General features: G+C 36.9%; 1 protein-coding gene across 1 annotated transcript in view; it reads left to right on the plus strand.

Moving 5' to 3' along the window:
• The window catches only part of LOC148822061 (coiled-coil domain-containing protein 148-like), a 40,499-nt gene that overhangs the window by 13,726 nt on the left and 3,373 nt on the right, over window positions 1-23,400 (plus strand). The window contains exons 8-14 of the mRNA XM_088931239.1: window positions 327-465; window positions 4,508-4,714; window positions 13,103-13,243; window positions 15,415-15,533; window positions 20,842-20,959; window positions 21,181-21,321; window positions 21,991-22,179. Coding sequence (XP_088787365.1) covers window positions 327-465; window positions 4,508-4,714; window positions 13,103-13,243; window positions 15,415-15,533; window positions 20,842-20,959; window positions 21,181-21,321; window positions 21,991-22,143 — 1,018 coding nt within the window. The 3' untranslated portion in view covers window positions 22,144-22,179. The remainder of the gene's footprint in view (window positions 1-326; window positions 466-4,507; window positions 4,715-13,102; window positions 13,244-15,414; window positions 15,534-20,841; window positions 20,960-21,180; window positions 21,322-21,990; window positions 22,180-23,400) is intronic.

The following is a 23,400-nucleotide window of genomic DNA, read 5'->3' on the forward strand; positions in this document are numbered from 1 at the left end:
CAGATTATAGAGTTCAACCTGCACTCTGAACACAGCCTTCCACTTTAAGCCTTAAACCACCTGTGGGGCCCAAATGAGATTTTGATCTTAACTGTTCGTGGTGACCTAAGCATCCCAGTTTCTTGCAAGGCATGTTTAGAAATGATTTTTTCTTTTTTTCTGGAAGGATTTCTGCTTTGAGGAATCAGTAGGATCATGTGGATTTTCTGACAGAGCTTTAATGTTAATTTTGGAGATATGACTTAGATATAAAAATGTCTTCAAACTATTATAATAACTTTTGTATGTTTTCTATTTAATGTTCAATACCTTCAATTTTGTTTCAGGTGCTGTGGATGGAGTGAAACAGATCACCTGATATTTCAGAGTACTGTGGACCAATATCCACATGATATGAAAGACAGAAGAGTCTTATACATGGATATGTTGCAAAGACTTTTTCCTCACAAATCAAGGCAAGAGCTGGTAAGTTTCAGTACCTTCTTTAAGTATGATAATTTGCAGAGTGTCCATTATTTGAACTGGGTGAAACCTCAGCTCATTATGCTATGAATGATGTCCAGTACTACATACAATTGGAGTGTGAGCTGTACGATTTCCAGTCTCACCCTGTGCAAACAGGTTTCTCCTCTGGCTGATATGCCACATCTTAGCTGTTGCTATGACAACAGAAAAAGAATCTTTCTCCTTCTTAAAGACCTGGCTTTATAATATCAACTGAAACTACATGGCATACTCTGCTTTGGACTTAGGCCTTAATGTTAAGATCGAACTGCTCTTTTATTTTTTGTTTTTGTTTCTTTTTCTTCTTGATAAAGAGAGTCCAAGAGCACTTCAGAATTTTATAATGAATTGGCCAGTAGAAACAGGGTCAGTTTAATTTGTAAAGTTATATACCATTGAATTATGTACAGTATATGTGTACAGCTACATTAAAAATACTTCACAGAAGACATAAATCTCTTTAAAAATACAGTATTAAGTAAAACATGCTTGAACTAAAACAGCAGGAGACAGAACATGTGAAAGAAATTTGAAAGGACATGTAAATTAGTTGTAATCATTTTTTGCCTTTTTGTAATCTAATTAGAAAGGCAATGTTCAAATCGGGTATATTAATAATGCAAACTATCATGCCGTCTCAAAATAGAGTAAACAAACCTTGACTTGTTTCAGTGATTTAATGAGTGTAAAACAGTTATACAACCTGCTCAGTATCTTCGCTTTGCTCAAGGTACTGTAGAACAGTACGCTTGCTTGTTCAATAGATTCTGCTTAATGAACTATGTACAGTATGTCTTTATCACCTTAATGGCACAATAAGAATTTTGGAGGATCTTAATTACAAAATCTCTTTTGTTTGTGTAAAGGGCAACTTATTTTGATATAAAGCCTATATGTTTCTTTCATATACCTCTCTTTATGTTCTTATTTAAAGATTGCTGTCAGCTTTAAATAACTCATTTGTAAACATAATATTATGTAGACAAAAGCAACAGTAATTTTGAAACAGATTTGTTTGTTGATGTGAAATTTAAATGAATCACTTTACCATGATATAGTTTTAGCACTGGTTTTTGCTTTAGGGTGTTCTGATGGTGGCAGGGTGGTGCAGTAGATAGTATTGCTGCCTTGCAGTGCTGGGGCCCTAGAGTGCTATCTGCATGGAGTTTGAATGTTCTCCCTGTGTTTGAGTGGGTTTCCTCTGGGTGCTCTAGTTTCCTCCCACAATTCAAAGACATACTGGTAGGTGAATTGACTTCTGGGAAAATTGGCTGTGATGTGAGCGTGTTCCTGTTGGTGTCCGTGTGTGCCCTGCGATGGACTGGCGTCCCATCCAGGTTGTATTCATCCTTGCACCCATTGCTTACCACGATTGCTTTACTGCCCCACAACCCTACTGTATATTGGATAAATCGGTGAGAAAATGGATGGATTGGACAATGTGCTACATTGAAGTCAAGTAATTTTAAAAAGTTACATTGTTTAGTAGTTTATTTATATATGTGTTACTTGACATATACCGCTTTATAGATAAATGTTCTTGGAGTCTATAGTGTTATTCAGCTCTGTTGTTATATATTGTTTCAAGGTTTCATTCTGAGAAGGCTTGTTGGGAAAGAACCCAGTTGTGTTACAGTGTACATTATAGTCCATTCTATAGAGCCAGTACTGAATTCTGCAAGCAGCAGTGAGAACAAGTAAAACGCATTATTGCAATGCGAACACAGGAAATGCAATAGCTGTCTAGATTTAAAAGTATATACTGTAAATCCTTTTAATGTACAGAAGTCTATTTTAACCAGTGCTGAATGCAGTTTTTGTAATGTGCTATACTTCTTCACATTGTTTGGAAATGGTCTTAAATCCCCATGAATCTTACTAAGACCCTACCAAAGCATATATGGCACTGCTGTTTTTCACTGTCTTTATTCATGTCTGAAAGCTTCTGCATGTCCACCTGATTAAATAGCTTCTTATTTTTGTAAAAGTTTGCTTAATGGATGTGTTGAATAGCGGTAACATCTGTTTTAGTAATCTGTATTTATTCAACTTTTGGATAAAATGTGATGAATTGGTCCTCTGTTTGGTCCCTACACATTAGCTGTGGTTTCTTGGAAAGAATGTTTATTTTTTAAACTCCAAATGTCCCCCCCCAAGAAACAGAGGAAACAGACGATTTAATGACGATGAAGAGCTGAACCCGTAACTAACAGGAGTGACCTCCCATTCTAAGCCAAGATTAATCATACCAGAATGCATACACAACCAATATTCTGTGACCATTTCCAGTAATTACCCGTAAATTCTCTTTGACCTTAGCAATTATCAGTCTTATCAGAACCGACCACTACTAATACTCCCTTCTTCTGCCACACACGAGCACTTTGTATTTAATTAAAATGCAAATCCAAGGCTTTGATTCCAAAGTGTTAACAAACAGGTTGGTATGTACAAGTCAGCTAACACTTCAGAGTTCATTTGTCGTCTCTGGCATCTGAAACAGTTTGGAATGTCTTTGTGCTTTTTATAATAGTAAACTTATATGTCTTTATTTATTCTTTTTTCCAATAATGTGTTCACTATGCCCAGATAAATGGCACAGAAAATGAAGTGAATGTAAAAGTAGACCAGTGTTTTAAAATCAAATATCATACATATCAAGCAGCCCAGGGGTCTCTCTGGTAAACTTGAAGGAGCCCATTGAGTGGTATATTTCAAATGTCCTTCGTGCCAGAATGACTCATGATTTGTTAAGCCTGTCGTAGCTGAAACATCATAAAAAGGCTGAAATCGATTCTTCAAAAAAGTAGTAAATTTTTTTTTCATTATTCAACCGAAATGAGATCTGGGGTAAAGGAATAAAGTGCGCCCCCTGCTGATGTAAAATACACTAAAAAAAGAATATTAAATTCAGAATTTTAGGAAGATTTAATACAGATTATTTCATACATATAAAAATGCCAAACTAAATAAAAAATAAAGGAATCATCTTAGGAGGGGTTGAAAAGTGTCTCTTTATTTGATAAAATGCCTTTCGTCACAGTCAAAAATCTCTAAGTGCTTCCTAGCAGAGTCCCAGCTGACACGAAAGTCACAGACTGAAACAAAGTCTCCCCAGGGCTATGAGAACATCTTGAAAGGGCAGTGAGCCTGGGAACAAACCTAATTCTCATTCCATGTGGAAGAAGTTACCCAGGCCAAAAATCTGTAATGTGAACTCAGCCATGGTGGAGCTGAACACACCTACTGTATACTTGAGACAAGATCAAATGATCCCTTGTGTCCAATGTGTGACCAGGATATCAGTTTAATGCTTGTGAAACAACACCTTCTACAACCCAATGACTTTTATTACCATATTGTATTGGGTTTGGGGTACTTGCTTATTTTGGTTCAAAGGGAAGAGTACCATCTACTGCAACACATAAACATTACCTTTTCCTTAGAGGCATACTGCACAGGAGCTAAAAGCTGTGCAGGTCTTCTGTGCTTTCATGTGAACTGGAGTTGGGGTGATAGGACTACTTTAACAATAAGTTGAAATTATTCAAATTTGCCATGCAAATATCAGACACTTTAAGTGACCACGTAGACATCCTGCAAATGACAATAACTAAAGGGAAATGATGGGTCTTGCGTATCAACATATAAAAGACAAACAAATTTGCAACTATTTAAAGAACACATATGTTTAATTCTCTTATTTTCAATAAAGATATTTATCCATTTAATATATTTATCCATTTAGTTAATCACCATTAGACTGGAGACATCAAATGTCCCCAGACAGCATCCAGTACAGATTTGCTGACATTATAATGAATAGCCTTAGTGGAGCTATGCTGAAGGAGACAAGCACTGATTACTGTGGTTTTTAAGTTATTAAATGTAATGATTTAGCTCAAAGCATAATAAGGGTTATAGTGTGGTGTGGAACGTTTGGTTTAATGAGACTGACAGATGACGGCGCAGGTATGAACAGTAACGACGTGTTTTGATGCAGAGTGATCACGAGAGGTGTTGGGACTGGTATCGCTTCACTGTGGAGCAGAAGAAAGCCGTGCTGCAGGGCTGGACCAGAGACCGCACAGACCTGCTCATGAAGGCAGTAATGACCCTGGAAGAAGCGTGCTCTACCTACGATGAAGAGGTGGCGCTCAGGATGGATCGGAGGCACCAACAGAAAGTTTGTGCCGAACTAAAAGAAAAGGTAAGTTATCGGGAGGACATGGTTACAACTTGAATTTTTTTTTCCCCTCCTAAAGGGACCTTCTCTTAAATAGATAACATGTAACAGCATACAACTTGTTACACGCTCTAACTTGTTTTGCTAATTCCAGTGCCATTGCTTTTCCCAGGTAAATTGCTTTTGGCATCCTGTAGGAAAAAGAATAAAAAGCTGTAATTTTATTTAATTATGTTTTTTCTATTTTAGGAGTTTGCATTGCATCTCAGTCATTTCTATGCAAGGTGAAGTGTTGCATGGAACCTGGGGTTTTTTAACTATTCTAAAATAGTATGTGGGTCTGTTACTTTTGGTCTGTTACTTTTTAAGTAGCTGCGGGCTTTTGAAAAGTAGTAGACAGCTGCTAATTAAGATAATTTGGTATTTCAGTTTTGCTTTTATTATTCCACAGAGTTTGATGTTATTTATATGTATTTGCACAGTGACAACTTATAGTTTGCTTTAATTTAGAAAATAATACTTACTCTGAGGTTCGATGTCTTCTCTTTAATGTCTGTGAAAGTGACTGCAATTTAGTCAGCCAGTCTTGGTTTTGCAACCGAAGTCTCATTTCAGGCTTGGCATAGGGCATGAGCCTTATCTGGGGCAGATACAGAATTGTTCTTCTCTATCAATCAGTTAGTCCGTTCATATGCCATGCAATTGTTGTAAAATCTCAGATTTCATAAAACACATTTTTTCTTTAGACACTTGCATGGACATGAAATTAGTTCAATTAAAGCTCAGTTAAAACACTGAACTCATGCAGCAATTACATTTACAGAATCATGTACAAAAAACTAAGGTGGTTTTGAGACTGTCTTTCCTTATTAAGGAACAAGTAATAGGTTTATTCCATGCTGAAAAAAGAAGAGAGAAAACACAACGTTTCAGACGTAGAGCCTTCTTCAGGTGTGAGCCTTCTTCCTCACACCTGAAGAAGGCTCCACGGCCGAAACGTTGTGTTTTCTCTCTTCTTTTTTTCAGCATGAAATAAACCTATTACTTGTTCCTTTGCAGCCTACGCATGCTGACGCAGCTACCCACCTTTCCTTATTAAGTACATGCATCATCTCTTCCACATTTACAATATTTAAAGTTTTATTAAAAATATTTATTGTATGTTTTCAATATTTATTTCTTGATCTTAATTGAAATAATTTTCCTGTATACTGAATGCCTTATCTTTATGTGCAGTGCTGAATGCAAGTTAACAGGTTAAATTCTGTAGATTTTCACTTGTACATTAGAAAACCTTTTGCCCAACTGGTAATGTGAAAGAAATTCCATTAGTAAACATAGTTGCATATTTTAGACAGTGTTCTAAAAAACCTGTGTTGGGAATCTTTGAGTTATTTTCTAAAAGCTATGTTTAGAAAATTACTTTTCAGATCGATGTCATTTTTTCCATATAAAAGTGGTACTTTCCGATAAAAAGGAGATGCTTTTTTCTAGATCCTGTTGCTCTGAGACTTGTTTTATCCACAGCTGGCTGTTCAGCACCCACTGGTCCCTCTCAATAAGCAATTGCTTATACATTTACTGTAAAATCAATATCAGCTTGCTGTTTCCTCACCTTAAGGGTAAGCAATGATTTTTCCCAAGGGTTTTTAGTGTCAGTTGTCACATGGTATCTGCCACAGAGAAGATGGCTTCATTATTTGGGGAATTTCTTCCCTGTGCAAATAGTACTGTTATAGAAAACTAAACGAGTTGAAGGGGGCTAAATGGTTTCTTTACTTGCCTTTCTAATAATGTTCAGGTTATTAAGAGTCTGAGCATGTATTCATATTCATGACCTACTGAATAATTTAGTGTACTATTATAGTTTAGTATTATTAATATTGCAACTGAAAGAGACTTAATGCAAAAAAGGTTTCTGTTATACTAAAATAAATACTAGTGTTTTCCAGAAAAATCCCTTAGGACTCTTCTGTGTCAGGTTATCTAAAAACGTTCCTTTGCCAAACAAAAAATATCACTGCCCCATCTATTGCAGCCCAATCTGACTGTACAGCTTGATTAGGTTTTGAAATCCACCCCTGTTGCTACTTAATACAAAACAGGGCAAACCATTTTCTGGCTAAGGCAAATGGACTGCATCTGTTGGTAACCTCTTGTTTAATTTACTTTCTCGTGACAGTACTTTTTATGTCTAAAACACAATCAATGAAAACTTAGAAGATCTGAGTTTTGTGTTGTGTTTTCATATGTCTTTTGTAAAAATATCTTCAGAAACAGGCAACATTGTGAAGCTTTTGTTAATAGCCAAAAGTGCATCATATAAAGTGAATAATTTTAAATATCACTGAAAATGTTAATATACTACAAAAAGCTGCAGGAATGTATAACTTTTGTTATTGATGCACGGTAACAACCTTGTATCAAAAACTGGAATCATGATTGGAATATTTTTTATACTCCTGAAATACATTCCCTATAAAATAATAACAAAGTACCACATTGAGATAATCCTTAAGCATCTTATAATCCCTGTATGTGGTGCTGCCATGCACATTATGCATGTTATTCCTCTAAGTCTCTCTATCCGCCTCTGCACTTTTCTCTGTGTTCTATATAATGCAGAATTAAAAATAATAAAAAGGCCATTGCACTACCATAGTGTATTATATCTTTAGATTTTATAAGAAACATAGTTATTTGAAATACATTATTTATTATTTTATTCCAGTGGTTAAAATTCTTTAAAGGATTTTTGGGTCTTGTTGTGTTTTTATAAACCAAAGGCCAAAATATCACCATGGTTACACAGAATTAAAGCATTTAGATAATAGTTTACAGCTGCCACATCTTTATCTTGTATAGCTCCATGGATTTGATGAGCTATTGTGTATACGCACATTTGAATACTGTACAGGCAATTTAAATATTGTGCTGGGTATAAAATTTAGTGTGAAGCCTTGAACATCAAGACTGAAAGAGCAAATCATTTGAGAAGGAGGGAGAAAGTTTTAGGTAAATAGTTTTTTCAGTGTGTAGGAATTTAAAATATCTAGCTGCAGTGTATGAACGGTTACACATTAACCATGTTCAGGTGTACTATTGGAAAACCTTGCTTAACCCATGTCTGTGATGTTTTGTTTTTGGTATATGTGAAAAAAAATAATTTGACTACCGCTGCAGAAAAGAACACTAAAGTCAACCAACAAAAAACTGCAGGTTGATGATTGTCAGAGAAGAGTGTAAAATATGAGTCATAGAAGGTCTTGAAGCTGACAGTTCTGTTGGATTAACTGTCCCATTGGCCTCCATTAATCTTAAACAACAGTTCCAGTCTTGGCATAACGTTGAGGGCGGATGGGGGAAAAAAGATATTTAGCAACAATTTACTAGGTGTTATAGCAAAAACAGAATGTGTTTCTAGCACTGTATAACTTTCACAGATTATCAGCATAAATACATTTTATAAAAGGACTTCAGAGAAATGATCATCTAATTTAATGTAGCAGCATATTTTCATTTTTCTACATAACAAAGCTGTTAAAATTACAAATGGCATAGTCATGTTATGATTGGAACATTTATAGCAATAAACTTTCACATTTGTTTCAAGGAACACTTATGCATAATCACACTTGAAATAGTTCATTTTGAGCATAATGAAGAGGAAGTTATTAAACGCCTTTTATGGACCCCCCAACGAGGGAGGTAATAGCTGTCATCAGCACACTGTAACATCACATTAATAGAGAAGCGTCTTTGAAATTTCACTTGCAGATCAGAAGGGGCAGCTGCTCTTCTGTCTTTTCTGACATTTCCAGCTATAGGATTTATGACTGGAACAGTTTGTTATCAGTTTTTTTTACAGTTCGAATTCTGCATGTTATAGAAAGGTGGATATTTTGTGGAAATCCTCTTACAAAATGATTGAAATAGGGAGATGGATCTTATCTCCAGATACAAGTTTTCTCATCCATGGCACTTTAAATGTGACAGTGAGTTTTCGTGCAATTAAGTACTTTTTGCACATTAATGTTTTCACAGAAACCATGTTAATGATGTAGGCATCAGTGTGCCTGCTGATTAATTGGTCTGATGAAAAGCAGTTTTTGCCCCATATCTTTCTTTCTTCTTGACTGAAAGGAAAGGGGAAATTGTAATAACTTCTTCATTATCTAGAGAACCAGAGATCTTTCAAAATATGCTAAGCGTGGTTTCATCTGAATCATTAACCTTGTTAAGTGCTTAAGCTGTTTTACTGTTTGCCTTTCATTCAGTTAACATATTCCCTGAAAGATCCCTTTAATGCAGTATTAGGTCTGTAATGAGCTTATTATAATGACACTTTCTTTTGCTTGTTTGCTTCAGATCAGGAGAATATGGTATAAGGAACATTAGGAAGTGATCAGACCATTTGAGACCATTTCTGTTTTAAGATGTGTCTTGGTACCACTGCATAAAAATGAATGTAATGAAGTGAATCCTATTAAATAAGTTAAATCTAAATTATTTTATTAAATCAAACCATTCAGTATTCATCCTTAAAAACTATTTTCAAATAATAAGTATATTGGGAAAACTGACACACCACTGAAATACACCTGTCGTCCCACAAAACCCTGATTGTAATTTTATTTTGACTTCCATATTTTCAGTGCCTGTCAGAAAGACAAACCTATCTTACCGGAGCTGAGAAGAATTTGATTGATAGTGTAATTATTGCCGTGGGTTATCAGAGTGTTTAAGAAACTGCAGTTTTTTAGTCACTACTCTGCACATTAGTTACATCCATACTATCAGGAGAAAGGAACTACAAATCAAATCAAATTTGGATCAAAGATTACATTAGCATTGATCAGTGGTACCTGTTTTTCTACCCAACCTCTGTGTTTCTGAGAGAACTGTTTTGATTTACCATTTACTGTTAAAACAATTATTTTGTGGTGCTTGGCAAACATGCATGTATCCACAGATGCATGTGCAGTTATTTTACTGACATTTTGGCAGATGACAGATTGCATGCAGATTAATACTAAATTAATAGGAGGATTGAGGTTTGCACGCTATTTTAGGAATACTGCATCCATCATCTAATTGTTGTTTTGTTGCACGTCTTATAATTCAACAATACTGTACATCACTTTTATTAAGTTTATTTAAGGAGCGGTATATATCTCTCTTAGTGATTGCTGTGGTAAGCTAATAGCACAATTAAGTGTAATAGAAAAGTATATTTAAAATCATTAAATGATTTTAAATCATGAAGTGTGCACAATTAATCATATAGAAGTAAGGTGTAGTGTTATACAAACTTTGAAAAATGTGGTAGATCTAATAAGCTGCATAAAAACTTAGGAAAACTGCTACTATGCCATGAACTTTTACTCTCTTTTATTATCATTGATGTAGTTTGTTGATGCATATGTCCAAAGTGGCTTCACAAGAGTAATGTGCCACCAGACATTTGAACCTAGAGCCAGCAGGTGGTCACTAATCCACAGTGCTTTCTGTGAACAGTTTTATCACCAGCAGGCATTCAAAACCATTCACAAAAATGCAGTAACTTGTAAATTGGTTATCTTTGTTCCAGAGGTGCTTTGTTCCAATCAAAGCATTTTGGCTTCTAGTGCATGGCCTAATTCAACTTCAAATCCAAGCACCAAGCAATACTTTTGTCCCACGACAAGGGAAACAAGTTTAATGTTCTTGCATAAATCAAGGTTCAAAATAATAGATTGGCTAGAATTGGCTGTCAAAATTATTATTTTGCCATATATCTTAGTTTTTGACATAATAGTTCATTAGGAATGTAGTGTATTTATATGTAACATTTTAACCTGAAAACGAATTTCTCTTCAAACGTTTTCCCTGTCTGTGCATTCCGTTGGCCCTTTCACAGTTGTTGTTGTACAGGATTGTGCATTCTCAATGCTTCTGTAATTATAACAAAAGTGATATTGTACCTTAGGATTCATATGCCACTGCTAATCTCATTAGTGCAGCTTCAGTACAACATACACAGAACCTATTCAAATCCATTAAGGTATCTCATTAATTTTAAAACACCACCACCTTGTAGCATAGTTTTGTTCTATTTAATAAGATATTTAATCCTGAGAGAATATCAGAATAATATTTTGTACCAGTGTCTACAGAATATAATGTTATGAGGATTTATCTGAAAACTGCAGTTTCTGAGCCAGGTTGAAGATTAGGTTTGATTATGTGATTTCAGAAGACTTGGCTTTTCCTGCTAATCCTGCTGACTAGTTTCATTTTATGTTCTGTGTCTTTTGCCGTCAGAATGTCTGGCCTTTCAAAAGACTGTAGAAAACAGTCAACAGAGAGTGAAGGCTATAGTAAGGTATTATTTGTGAAAGAAAGAGTAATGATATTTACACTTTACTAAAAATAATCTAGGTTTTATAGGATGTGTGGGAAAAAGTAAAATTGGAAAAATGATCTACATATCGTCGGAAGAGAGCAATTACTTTTCTAATCTCACTAATGTTACAACAGAAACACAAGAAGTGGGAATTCCCACCATTTTAGAAAGATCTTTTCTGGGAAAGAATTTAAAGTATTTCTCAAAACAAAAATTATATACTACCTTAATTTTATATTATAATAATTAATATAATTATATATTACCTTAATAATTTTATTCTACCAATCGGTGAACTTTAATTACTTTCATTGCAATCCACAGCTGAATTAAATTTGAATGATAAACTGGTACTGTATATTTGTCAGTTGTTGATTGTGTTGTATATTACAGTTATTTATATGTTAATAGTATGATTTTTACAAAATTGATTAGACTGAAATAAGGACCATGAGCTCTTTTCTGTGTTGCTTTGCTGTTATATGTTGTTCATGAATATGTGAATATCACTGATTTGATTCAAACTGCAGTGATTTAAGTGTCAAAAAGAGAGAGGTTGTGACCTGAAACCTATGTAGTGTGTATTGTAAATGTCATTTACACAACTGTGAATTTTGCTTTTGGAATTTGTAAGACTCAAGTACAAAACTGCAACATCAATGGAATGTCAAGGCAAACATTCAATTACCTGAAAATAGATTGTGCAAGTTCTTTTTTCCTTGTCCTTAGTTTTATTTTTTAGTTGAGTTGTCTGATTGCACCTAAGCAGCTTTACGATAAGAGCTTGTAACAAAACAAATATCTCTGCATGATTGGAAGGCATGTTGACATGTCACTGCTTGTTTTACCCACTGAAGCCCATAATAAACTGCAGAGTATTGAGCTGCTTCATGGGAAGTAGGCAATGTTACATTTTCCCTTGAGCTCTTTTAGGAAATGGTGTTGGAAATGATGACAAGGGCATCTTTCACAATGTCGTTCAGTTCAGGGGATATTTTTGCAACTTAGGCAATTGTAGGAGTTAAAATTATCAAGGGCATTAAAATCATATCAGTAATGATATTATGAAACCAAATATGCCAAACATCTCAGATGATCTGTCTCTTACATATGTACTGTATGTGTAATGTGTTTGGGCGTATTGACTGATATAACATTCTTTGCTTTTAATGCTTTTTATTTATCTTACTAGCTAATTTCCCATTTGCTTTTCCACTTTCAGCATTTTCAGTTTCCCCAAGAAAAATATTATATTCCTATTTTAACAAACCATTTTTTTGTCTTGAGAAGACTCCAATTAAGTGATCTATGAACAATTTAATTTTCTTCAAAGTATTGATGAAATATTTTTGGGGAAATGTGGTTCATAGCAAAATAATTGCTCTATAGAGTTCTATATGCTACACTTTAGTAGAGTGGGACAGAATTAACTGTTGTTGTGTTTAATTTGGGATGGCCTGAGCTATCTGCAAAAGCACTTGTTCTCTATTGATAATGCTGCACAGCTATTTGTGATAAGATGCTTCCATCCTAGCTGTAGATAAAGTCTGTGGAAACCTGATTCTTAATGGTCCTGTCACCTGCACGCTTTTCAGTGAAATGCATGTTATGCCTCACTGATGTTTACAGTATGTGCTTTTAAAAGAAAATAACTGTTTTGCCACAGAGAAAATTCCCTTAGCATTCTATTTGAATATTTTGTATGAGCGGATTGCGGAATTATCAAACGAACATACAAAGATGTGTGTAAGGCTTAGACATGGTCCATGGGTCCATTCCAATGGGACCATGGGACCAGTCACTAAAACAATCTGGGCTTCACTGGACCACTTCAGCTCCTTCAGTGCCTTCAAAGCTGTTGTCAAAGCCGTCTCCTCTTTTGCTCCTGCGTGACTCTTAATTGCCGTAGCATTTCTAAAGCCAGTAAAAACGTTATCAGCATTTTTCATTCTGAAAAGGGAAATGGAGGGGTGAGAAAGAGCGACGCGGCTTTTTACTGACGGACAACTGCCCTGCTGTCTCCCCAGCTTAGAAAGTGGCGTGCCCATCAGGAGGAAGTCGCCAGGCTGGAAGGAGCCATAGCGGCTAGGAAACAGGAAGAAGAAGAAGAAAGGCTGAGGACAAAACAACAAAAAGATGAAGCCAGAAGAAATCTACAAAAAGAGAAAGTAAATCTTGAGCAATTCCACTCAATACGAGAGATATTATGAGATGAAACAGAAGTTCAGTTTTTTCCCCACTCGTTCCATATCTTGTAACAAGAACTGCGTTTTTAGGTGTAAGGTATCATTTACAGTAAGTAAAAGGACTTTTTTGTTTAATGCCCTCCTGCATCACCTGGAGGGGCCATCATATTTTGTGTGCAGGTATAGGTCTCCAGTGCTAGATTTTGCAAGGGTGTGAGATGCAGCAAGCAATGTTTTAGCCATTGAAGTATGAAGTGCTGCTGAAGTTTAAATAAAGACAGTATTTTATTTCCTTTGTGCACACTATGTGTTTAGTTTAATTAATAGTCAAGTTTTCTTTGTGCTAAATAAAAGGAGGGATGTAATTTCATATTCACCTGTATTTGTCTTGAGAAATTTTATTTTACCCTTGTTCCCTGTGACACACTGACAGATGGCACAAAAAATGTTTTGGTTTATAAACTCTTTAATTAAATTATGACTGCAGGGCTCGTGTGAATGTTATATGAAGGCTGATTAATGACAGCTTTTAGGTTGAAATAGATTTGTTAAATTATCTTTCAGGCAATGAAACTTTATCTAGTTTACTAACTACAGGTTTTACTATATTTGCTTTTGCATTGTCAGAATTGGTATTATTATACCATAGATGCCCAGATGCATTGTCTTATACCTAGTGTTACACTGAACCATTTTAGATTAATGAAGTGAGAAGTGTTTTGTCTATATGTAATCTCATGTTTCTAGTTATCTTAGTATAATCTCATAGATAACTCTGAAAACTGCAAATTTGTTTTTAAGATCCTCGCTTATTTCTCCTCTCTTGGGGAGTTGTCAGAGTAATCAGAAGGCCAAGCACAGTATCAGTATTTTTCTATGTCAGACAACACTACATGACTGATGCATTAGATAATGAAGAACTGATATACTTCTTGCATCATAGTAGATGGGATTGCCCCCGAACTTACAAGAACATTTATGTAGTTGATTTCTGTATTCTTGTTAGGGGATGATAGCAGTGCATGAAGCAGAATGTTTTCTTCAAAGGCTATTTTTTTCTTTAGTGAGATATAATCATTGTATCATTCCAGTTCACATTATCAAAATATTTAGTATACACCTACTAAAGAAAACAGAGAGAAAACAGGAATTAAAATCAGCAATATATTTTCCATGTGCACCTGCGATGTTCCTGGCCAGAAACTGAAATGATTTTTACAGGGTGGTGGGGGTAGCTTAAGTCACTGCCTCACAAGGACCCAAGAAGGAAAGTTCCTGGATCCTGGGTTGTGCTCTGTCTTGACACACTTTCTGTATCGTGATTGTAGGTTCTCCCCTTGGCCTTGTGGGTTTTCACCTGGTGCTCTGATTTCCTCCCACAGTATACACATACAGTATGCTCTGTGCAATGTAGTGACTGGAGACTCTAAATTGTCACTGGTATACGTGTGTGTATGTGCTGTGTGTTTGTGTTTGTGTCTGTCTCTGCTCTGTGATGGACTGGCGTCCTGTCCAGGGTGTATTCGTCTTGTGGCTGTTGCTTGCCAGGATAAGTTCCAGCACCCCCACCACTGTATTGTGGAATAAAATACCATAAAATGAATGGATGGATGGATTAACTTGTATTAGATGAGTCTAAATGAATCAATTTAGGCAGCACAGATGTTTAGACCAGCCACAAGATCTTTTTTCTAAACCCTCCCTTCAGACAGTCCCAATTTCTGCAAACCCAGTCCCCTCTCAGTTACTTTTATATGGGATGAAAAATGAAAATGAAAAAACTAGAAAAACTAGACGCTAGTGCTGTCTAGGATGCAGTCGGGGAGCTAATGCAAATGGCATGCAAATGAATGCCAGGGTTTGCAACCTACTATCCAGAGTGTATCATACTTTGAGTCCATTGTCAGCCAGGTTAGGCTCCAGATTAGTGTCCCTGCTAAGCAGTTATTGGAAATGTTTGGGGAGAAATAGTTCAGTTCAGACTTTGCTCCCAGCAAGGCTGTGATCTTAAGTAACCCCAGCACCCTGTTTTAGTTTCTGGCCAGGAATGTGGTAGGTACACATGGCAAAATGCATTGCTGATTTGAATTCCTATTTTCTTTATTAGGTGTATTTTGTTTATATGAACAGAGAGGTATGTCTCTTTTCCCCAGATCAAGCGGTATTACACGCAGAAGCAGAGCAGGAGAGATGAACTGGAAAGAAGGGATCGGCAGCGGCTGGAGGAACTGAAGAGCCTCCTTGCAGAGCAAGCCAGAAAAGACCAGGAAAGGTAATGTGTCGAACTCCAAAACCACAAAACTCATCCTTTTTTCAACATAGTTTGATTGGATTGATTTACAATCCAATACAGCAAATGCAAATAATGTGGGTCGCGCAACAACTGCAACAACTAATTCCACCATGTGTGATTAAAAGGCAACTCAGTCCCCACCTACCAAATGGTGTTGTGACTGAAGATAGTAAAAATAGTCATTTGGAAATTGTCATTGAGAAGGGGTCTCAGAGGTACAATCACATCTAAAAGACCTTTAGCCTGTCACCCAAAAATGCTCTATCCTACAAACCCAGGACAATCTCGTACAGTAAAATGCATATGTAGGTATGTTGTAAACCCTGGCTTCATTTGATGTTCAGCTTTATAATAGATGAGTTGGTTTGCTGAGTTTTTAGAGGAAATGACAGTGTCGTCCCCGACTGCATCCTAGAAAGCACTACCTTCTAGTTTTTCTGGTTCCTGTTTTTCATCCCTTGTAATAGTAACTGAGAGGGGACTGATTTTGCAGACGTTGGGACCATTTGAAGGGAGGGTGCAGTAAATAAAAGATCCTGTGGCTGGTTGTATTAAATGACATTAAGACTAGTCCAAACATCTGGACTGCCTTAATCGATTCGTTGTGACTTGTCTTATACAAGTTAATCCATCCATCCATTAATTTTCTGGTAATTTTATCCACTACAGGGTTGTGGGGGTGCTGGAATCCCAGCAAGAAACGACCACATGACGGGTTACACCCTGGACAGGACGCCAGTCCATCACAGGGCAGACACAGACACAGACACAAACACACACTTACCCAGAAGTCAATTAACCTACCAGTATGTCTTTAAACTATGGGAGAAAACCAGAGCTCCTGGAGCTCCACATGAACACGGGGAGATCATACAAACTCCATACAGACAGCACCCCAGTAATCGAACCCAGGGCCCCAGTGCTGAAAGGCAGCAATCCTAACCACAGTTGCATAAAAAATGAAACTAATTCTCTGCCTAAAAGCTTGGTTTCTTTACCCCAAGCCACTTTAGAACTTTGTTTTCATGGTAACAGGAATCATGGCCTCCTGCTACACGGTTTAATAATGCGAGCAGTGAGAAAAGCAATAGACTGGAAGAAAAATACTGTAAATGTAATAAGTTACCAAGCTTCAATTCTCAGCACGACAGTGCATATATTTGTTTTAAATGTATGCATATATTTTTAAATGCTCATTGTAATACCTGAAATTATTTCAAATAATTTCATTTCTGTGTCAAGATGAATATTTAAACTTGCATTTTAATTTTCATACATAGAAATGAATTTTTTGCAATTTGAAGAATATTTTGCATTGTTCTAACAAGCCTTTGTTTTCTGAAACTCAGACTTGTTCATCAGTTTCTAACTTGTTTAAACCAGATGTTAGTGATTGCTGGCAGCTTTTAAGAATGAAATAAACATTTATGAGTGCACCATTTGCTGCACCAAGAAACACTGATACAGTGTGACCTACATGACCTGCGTGCTGGATTCTGGCTGACATGATCTCCCATTAGCCGTCTCAGAACACAGAAGAGGTTCCTCCCAAATATTTTCACATCAGTTCAAGTAGGTGGCTCAAATTTCTTAGCAAAGAGATTCATAGGCATGAAGACTAAGAAGATTAAAATGTGAAAAGGATTTGTGAAAAAACATCACTCATCTGCTCAGTGCTAAAAACTGAGAAAACCTTAACAGAAACTTAACACTTAATATTGTTTCCATTATACTGCAAGAAAAAACCAGGGATATTAGCGTATACATAGCAGAATTGCCTTGTTTTATAAATTAGTAGTTGAGCTCTAACACAGGTCAGGTCTTTAAATTTACTTTTCAGTGTGGCCTGATGTCTAGTCTTACTCTCAGGGAAGTTACATTTTTGTTCAGTTTCCAGCTACAGTTCTGTCCACTGCTGTAACAAGTCCTGAGATATCCAGGAGTTTGTAAGCTCTGTTGATGACGAGTCATGTCATGTCATTTGCCAAATTGCTTTCTACCATACAATGTCGCAGGAAGCTGGAGCCTACCTGGCAAGCAACGAGCGCAAGGCAGGGTACACCCTGGACAATCATACATGGGAACAATTTGGAGGCCACGGTAAAGGCCGAGAGGGGAAATTTGGCCCGGACTCCGGGATAACGCCCTATTCTTATCGAGAAATGCCAGGGGATCTTTAATGACCCCTGAGAAAGTGGAAGTCTCCCACCCAGGTACTGACCAGGCTCAATCCTGCTTAGCTTTAGTGGGTAGCCAGTTGAGAGCTGCAGGGTGATATGGCTGCTGGCTTCATAATAAGTGTGTTGTATAGAAGACCTCAATAAAAAAAAGGGTTAGAGTTAATACACTACCTTTTATTACAAGTGATTCCTGGAAGCATGTCAAGTGAGCACAGAACCGGAACAGGATTGGAAAATTGTAGTTATATCTATGGAGGTAATGTGCTTCAGTGAAGATGTAAGAGAAAAAGGGGAAAACTTTAATCTCTAGAAAACAGTTCTTTGTTTGACATAGTCTCTGACTGTGAGCAGTGTGGTTAATGCACACATTTTCATAGATAGTTTTTGTTTAAGCTTTGTGTACAGGGTGTGATTATTTGTCTTAGTGCCTAGCCTAAATTAAGGAACACCTCTTGCTTAAACTGTATTACTAATTAGTGTCCGGCTCACCCTTTGATCATTCAGGTAGGCACTGAAGTCATGAGTTTCTCTTTAGTACCCTTATCATGATCAAGTCCTTGGATAACCAGTCTTTTGTCTTCACAAAGTGGTCGTTGTTGAGTTAATCAACTCAAGGCAAAGACACAAATACTTTTCAATGGAGGACACATAATGATGAGTACAAGACCATGTATTTATCTAGATGGAAATAAAATGTAAGAACTTTGGCATCATTACTTTACAAAGATGTGGAATGATAGGGGGTGGTGTGGTGGCTCGGTGGCTAAGGATCTGCACCTGTGGCTGGAAGGTTGCCGGTTCATATTCTGTGGCCGGCAGAGAAATCCTACTCCATTGGGCCCCTGAGCAACTGCTCCAGTAGTGCCATATAAATGGCTGACCCTGCGCTCTGACCCCAAGCTTCTCTCTCCCTGTCTGTGTGTCTCATGGAGAGCAAGTTGGGGTCTGTGAAAAGACAAATTCCTAATACAAGTGATCCTATCTTATTTAGAGGCAGGAACAGGGTCGTATTTGGTGAAGAGGTGACTAGTACTAGATTAATAAAAATAAAGAATCCCCCTATAAGAAGGGCATACTCTGGAAATTCCAAGAGTCTTATGTTGTCAAAAACATTGTATGCATAGACATGATTAGCACAATGTAATACTGATAAGCATTAATAGTCATCACTTGGCAAAACTGACCTTCAGTATTATTAGCACCGCTGACAGTAATACTTATTTCCCTATCAAATGCTACAAACACCCTCTTTGTTTTATTCAGTGTGCAAGAATGAGCAATGCCTTTATGCTGAAATCTATGAAAAAACTTGACATGAGTTCCCCGAAGCCAAAACCATTTGAACATTTTACAGTGTAAAAAATCTAAACAGTTAGCACTTTTGATTTGTGTAAAAGCACCACACTGAAGAACACCAGTGCTGTGGGAGCCGAACATATACAACAGGAAACATATCTTTAACAAATAGGAGAGAAAGAAGTAGACATATCTAATACCAAACATTTTACATGATCAGACGGAAAAACACAGAAAAAGAAAAATGCTAAATCATAATATGTAAGCTGCAAAATACTTAAACACTAAGTAGAAATGCAGTCATATAACCATGTGCAACATATCATATAAACACAAGAAAACATAGTATTATGCTGACTGGGCAAGAAAAACGTTAGCACACAGCTGTTTGTGGCCTTTGTTTTATCTGTTGCAAATACAGGTTTCTTTCGCCAACCACAGAGCTTTCACTCCTTAAAACACTTGCGGCTGGCAAAACCATGGTTGGTAAATACTTGAGTATATTGGAAATCGGCAGTCCTATATAGGTGGAAATAGGTAGCTGGGTAATGCAGTTCAGGGTTGGAGAGAAGCAAAGCAGGCAATTCTTGGCAAGCAAAGGGCATAAGACAGAGTACACACTGGACAGGATGCTAGTCCACTGCACGGCACAGACACACAAACAGACACAATTACACACTCACACCAGGGCCACTTCTCCCAGCAGCCCATCAACCTAAATGTAAGTCTTTGGATTGTGGGAGGAAACCCACAGGGGAAAACATACAAACTCTGTGCAGACAGCACCCCCAGGTGCGGAATTGAACCTAGGGCCCCAGCACTGCTGACCACTGGGCCACTGTGGCAGCTGCAGAACAATCCAAAACAAACACCAGTGCTAAAACTGTGTCATGGCTGAAGTGATCGTTTAATTTTCTAGCTGCCTGAAGAATGAGCTGTAAATTAGTATAGCAAAGGAAGCTTCACGCACTAGAACCATGATCAATTCTGTGTGTCTTCGTGACTGGTGGTGGCCGGTGAGGATGGCATTATTGATACAAATTCTTGGAAGAATTTATCATGATCATCTAGCTAAGTGCCCGCCTGCAGAGAAACGATGCACAAGTTAGATTTGCAATTTTTGTTCTTCATTTTCTCAGATGGGACTTTAGCAAGGTTCTCTCTGTTTGACTTTCTGATGCTGTTGTGGTTTCCGACAGTTCATGGCCCGCTGGGTATCCAGCCACCTACTTTGTCTGAAGAAGACAGAATTACTGCAGTCCTCCCCTTCAGTTTCTGAAAGTAAATCTGCATGGTCCCCAGGACAGCTTTGACATCTTTGAAAAGATTATTGTATTCCTTTCGATGGAAGATTACATTTAGATATGTTTGTTACAACTGTGGCTGTTTTGTGAGGTGTACACGCTATGTGTCCTGTCCTTTCTCTACCAACAGCAAACCCATTCTCCTTTGGATCATTGAGACATGTCAGTCAGCAGTTATCAACAGGAATATAACTGTAGTTAAGAGCAGCTATGCAGAATATAAAACAAAGATTAACAGAGTTACTGGTTTGAATTCTCCTTGAAGCTGTTATTCTGAAGATCCCTGTTTGGCAAACAAACTGAGTTCTAAGAGTATCATTCAGAAACAGGATGATTGCATTCAGTCAAATACAGTCAGCAGTGTTGCTTTAAGGAACAATTATGCTGTGCTTGGATTCCCTCAGAACATTTCAGAGGATGCCTCCCCGAAGGTTATACTTCTCCTGCTTCTCTAGGAGCTTAACTTACTGTGTCTAATTTCATTTTTATTCTTTAAACTCTTCCCAGGGTACATTTCAGACAGGACCTACTGCAACAGCGTAGGAAGGAAAAGGAGTCACAAGCCCTCAGACTGCAAGAGCAGGAAGAGGAGAGGCAAAGACGCCTTGAGAATCTGAGAAATCAGGTGCTACTTTTGAGCAGCAGGAGACCTGTACAAAACACAAATAAATGTGGACGGAGCACATCTAGAAGCTAGTGTTTTGTGTTATCTACCCGTTCCTTAATATTCTGTTTTTATCTGTGGATGATTTCTTATTGAAAAATCTTTACCATTACTGCCACCTTCTGGCACGATGAGGCTTTATGGTCCTGAATTAACAGACTGCGGGGTGATTATTCTCCAAGGTGGCTGTTGTGGCTGAGCTGGACCCAGTGAGGCTGATGGGGGATACAAAATCATCAAAGGCCAGACAAAACATAGGAGCTGAGGAAGAGGTGGCTCTTCAGAGGCCACTGTTTCATTTGTACACGTACACTGACACTGAGGTGAGACGTTTTCCCTTTTTTTCACCCCGTTCCTTGATTTGATTTAAAATGTTATCTAAAATTATGATGTTTTTCCTGAATAGAAACAAAGACAAAGATGTTTTCCAGTGAACCCAACGTATTGATGACCTTGGTAACAGTATACAAATGATCAGTAATTACCTTACACTTCGGGATCATTCGCAATACTGTTTGTCTTAGTTAAACTTTAGCCACACGTCCAAAAATCATGAAACCTATTTTTGTCAAGGCCAGACAGTGAATCAGCATGAGCATGTTTCATAACAAATGTGCTTGAATTTTCTACGTGGCTGTTCTGTAACAGGCTAGGCAGAAAACATGTCATCTTTATTAATCTGACCAGCAGCTTTTCTTGTGCAATTTCTTTTTTTCCAGTTATGACAGGAAATGTTGATATTTATGCAATTTGTGTGGATGTTTACTTCTTTACAACCATTAATAATGGTAATTGCAATCACAATTGCGTTAAAATGCAAATGGAAGTTTTTATTTTATTGTTTTTTATCTGACTTGTGATAAAAAGATATGGTTTGCTTTATGTATTAAGCTGTTTGCCCTGATGGAAACTTGGGGCCTAAGTGTTTTTTCACCTGATGGATGATGAAAACTGATGAACAAAACCATCTTTAATTGAGTTCTTTTTTCCAGATTTTGTCTGATCAAAGAGTACGGATAGAACAAGCACTCAGGCAAGCCGGTCTTCATAACACATTTTACGCTAAAGATGTTCTCTCCAATATCAACCCACCAAGGCCGCCCAGAAGAGATATGGAGTCCACTCTATTTCAGAACTTGTCCTAGATGAGCCATTGGCTTTTCCTTGGCATAATCAATCTTGTAAGTATGAATGGTCTTGCCTGAATGAATATTGAGTATCAATAATTAGCTTTCTGTTACTATTTGACATAAATATAATTAAATGCCAGAAGGTTACTGATTAGATATTATTATTTATTATTGGTACTGTTTTTGCTGTTGTTATTAAGATTTTGCCATTGTCTAGGTAACTTACATTCAATCAAAAATAAATGCAAAAAGAGTCACCTAAGTATAAAAAATTTATAGTGTGCAGAATAATAAGTTACACAGTAAACAATATGACGTAATGCAGTAATACAAACAAATACAGGCATGACTCATGGGCCTAACAGTCTGAACAGATGGTTCCTGAGGAGGCCAAAAGGTGGTATTGAATGGCGTAATCCTGTTGTTCTCAGCAGATGTCATGTCATAAATATAGAGGAAATGTACAACCTAACCTTAGGAATGACAAAATAGTTTTTATACTTTAAACTCTGTAGAGAGTCCAGAAATCTGAATCACAGTAACATCAGATTGATGTCTTCATGCTAAAGCTTTCATTCTTGAGCTATTTCTAAGAACAAGGACAGACTTGATTACTAGGTTTGGGTGTTCTGATATTTACACATTTAAAATTCATGCTTGATTCAAATATCAGTTCTATTAGAGAAATACTTCCATTCCTATCTTCAAAACTAATGCTGAATTGTGCAAAACATGAATCATTTTCTTCTCATTTGATGGATTTAGGAACATACTTGGTCTCTCTTGACATGATTCGCTCACTGCTTGCCTTCAGGCTTGGATTATTTTCTTGTGGCCGAGGTTTTAGATTTAAACTTTTAAAGAGATCAAATGTATCTGGGCATCCATGTCAGTAGAATATTTTCTTTCATATGGGTTTAATTAAAGATAGGACTTTGTTGTTTCTATTAAAAATAAACACTGTATCTCAAAAGAAGAGAGGCATCACCACGTTTTTTCAATTAAGGGCTTCCAAGAGGAAAAAAGTTTTTATAAAAACAGAATAACTTGAAGGGATTCAAACTCTATGTATCTAGAAATTCTACTAATGCACTAGGCCGATAGTACTTCTGAAAAACAAATGTCCTAACATTTTCATTCAAATGTCACCTCAGTTCTAAGCCATTATATCAAATAAGAAAAGTGAATTGGCTATTTGTGCAAGTACTTAACTGTAATACTGTTGCAAAAAAAATATATATATAGTTGTTTTCGCAGTTGTAATATGTTTAT

This window comes from Atractosteus spatula, chromosome 13 (assembly GCF_055471065.1).
Source record: "Atractosteus spatula isolate fAtrSpa1 chromosome 13, fAtrSpa1.hap1, whole genome shotgun sequence".
Taxonomy (NCBI): Eukaryota; Metazoa; Chordata; class Actinopteri; order Semionotiformes; family Lepisosteidae; genus Atractosteus; species Atractosteus spatula.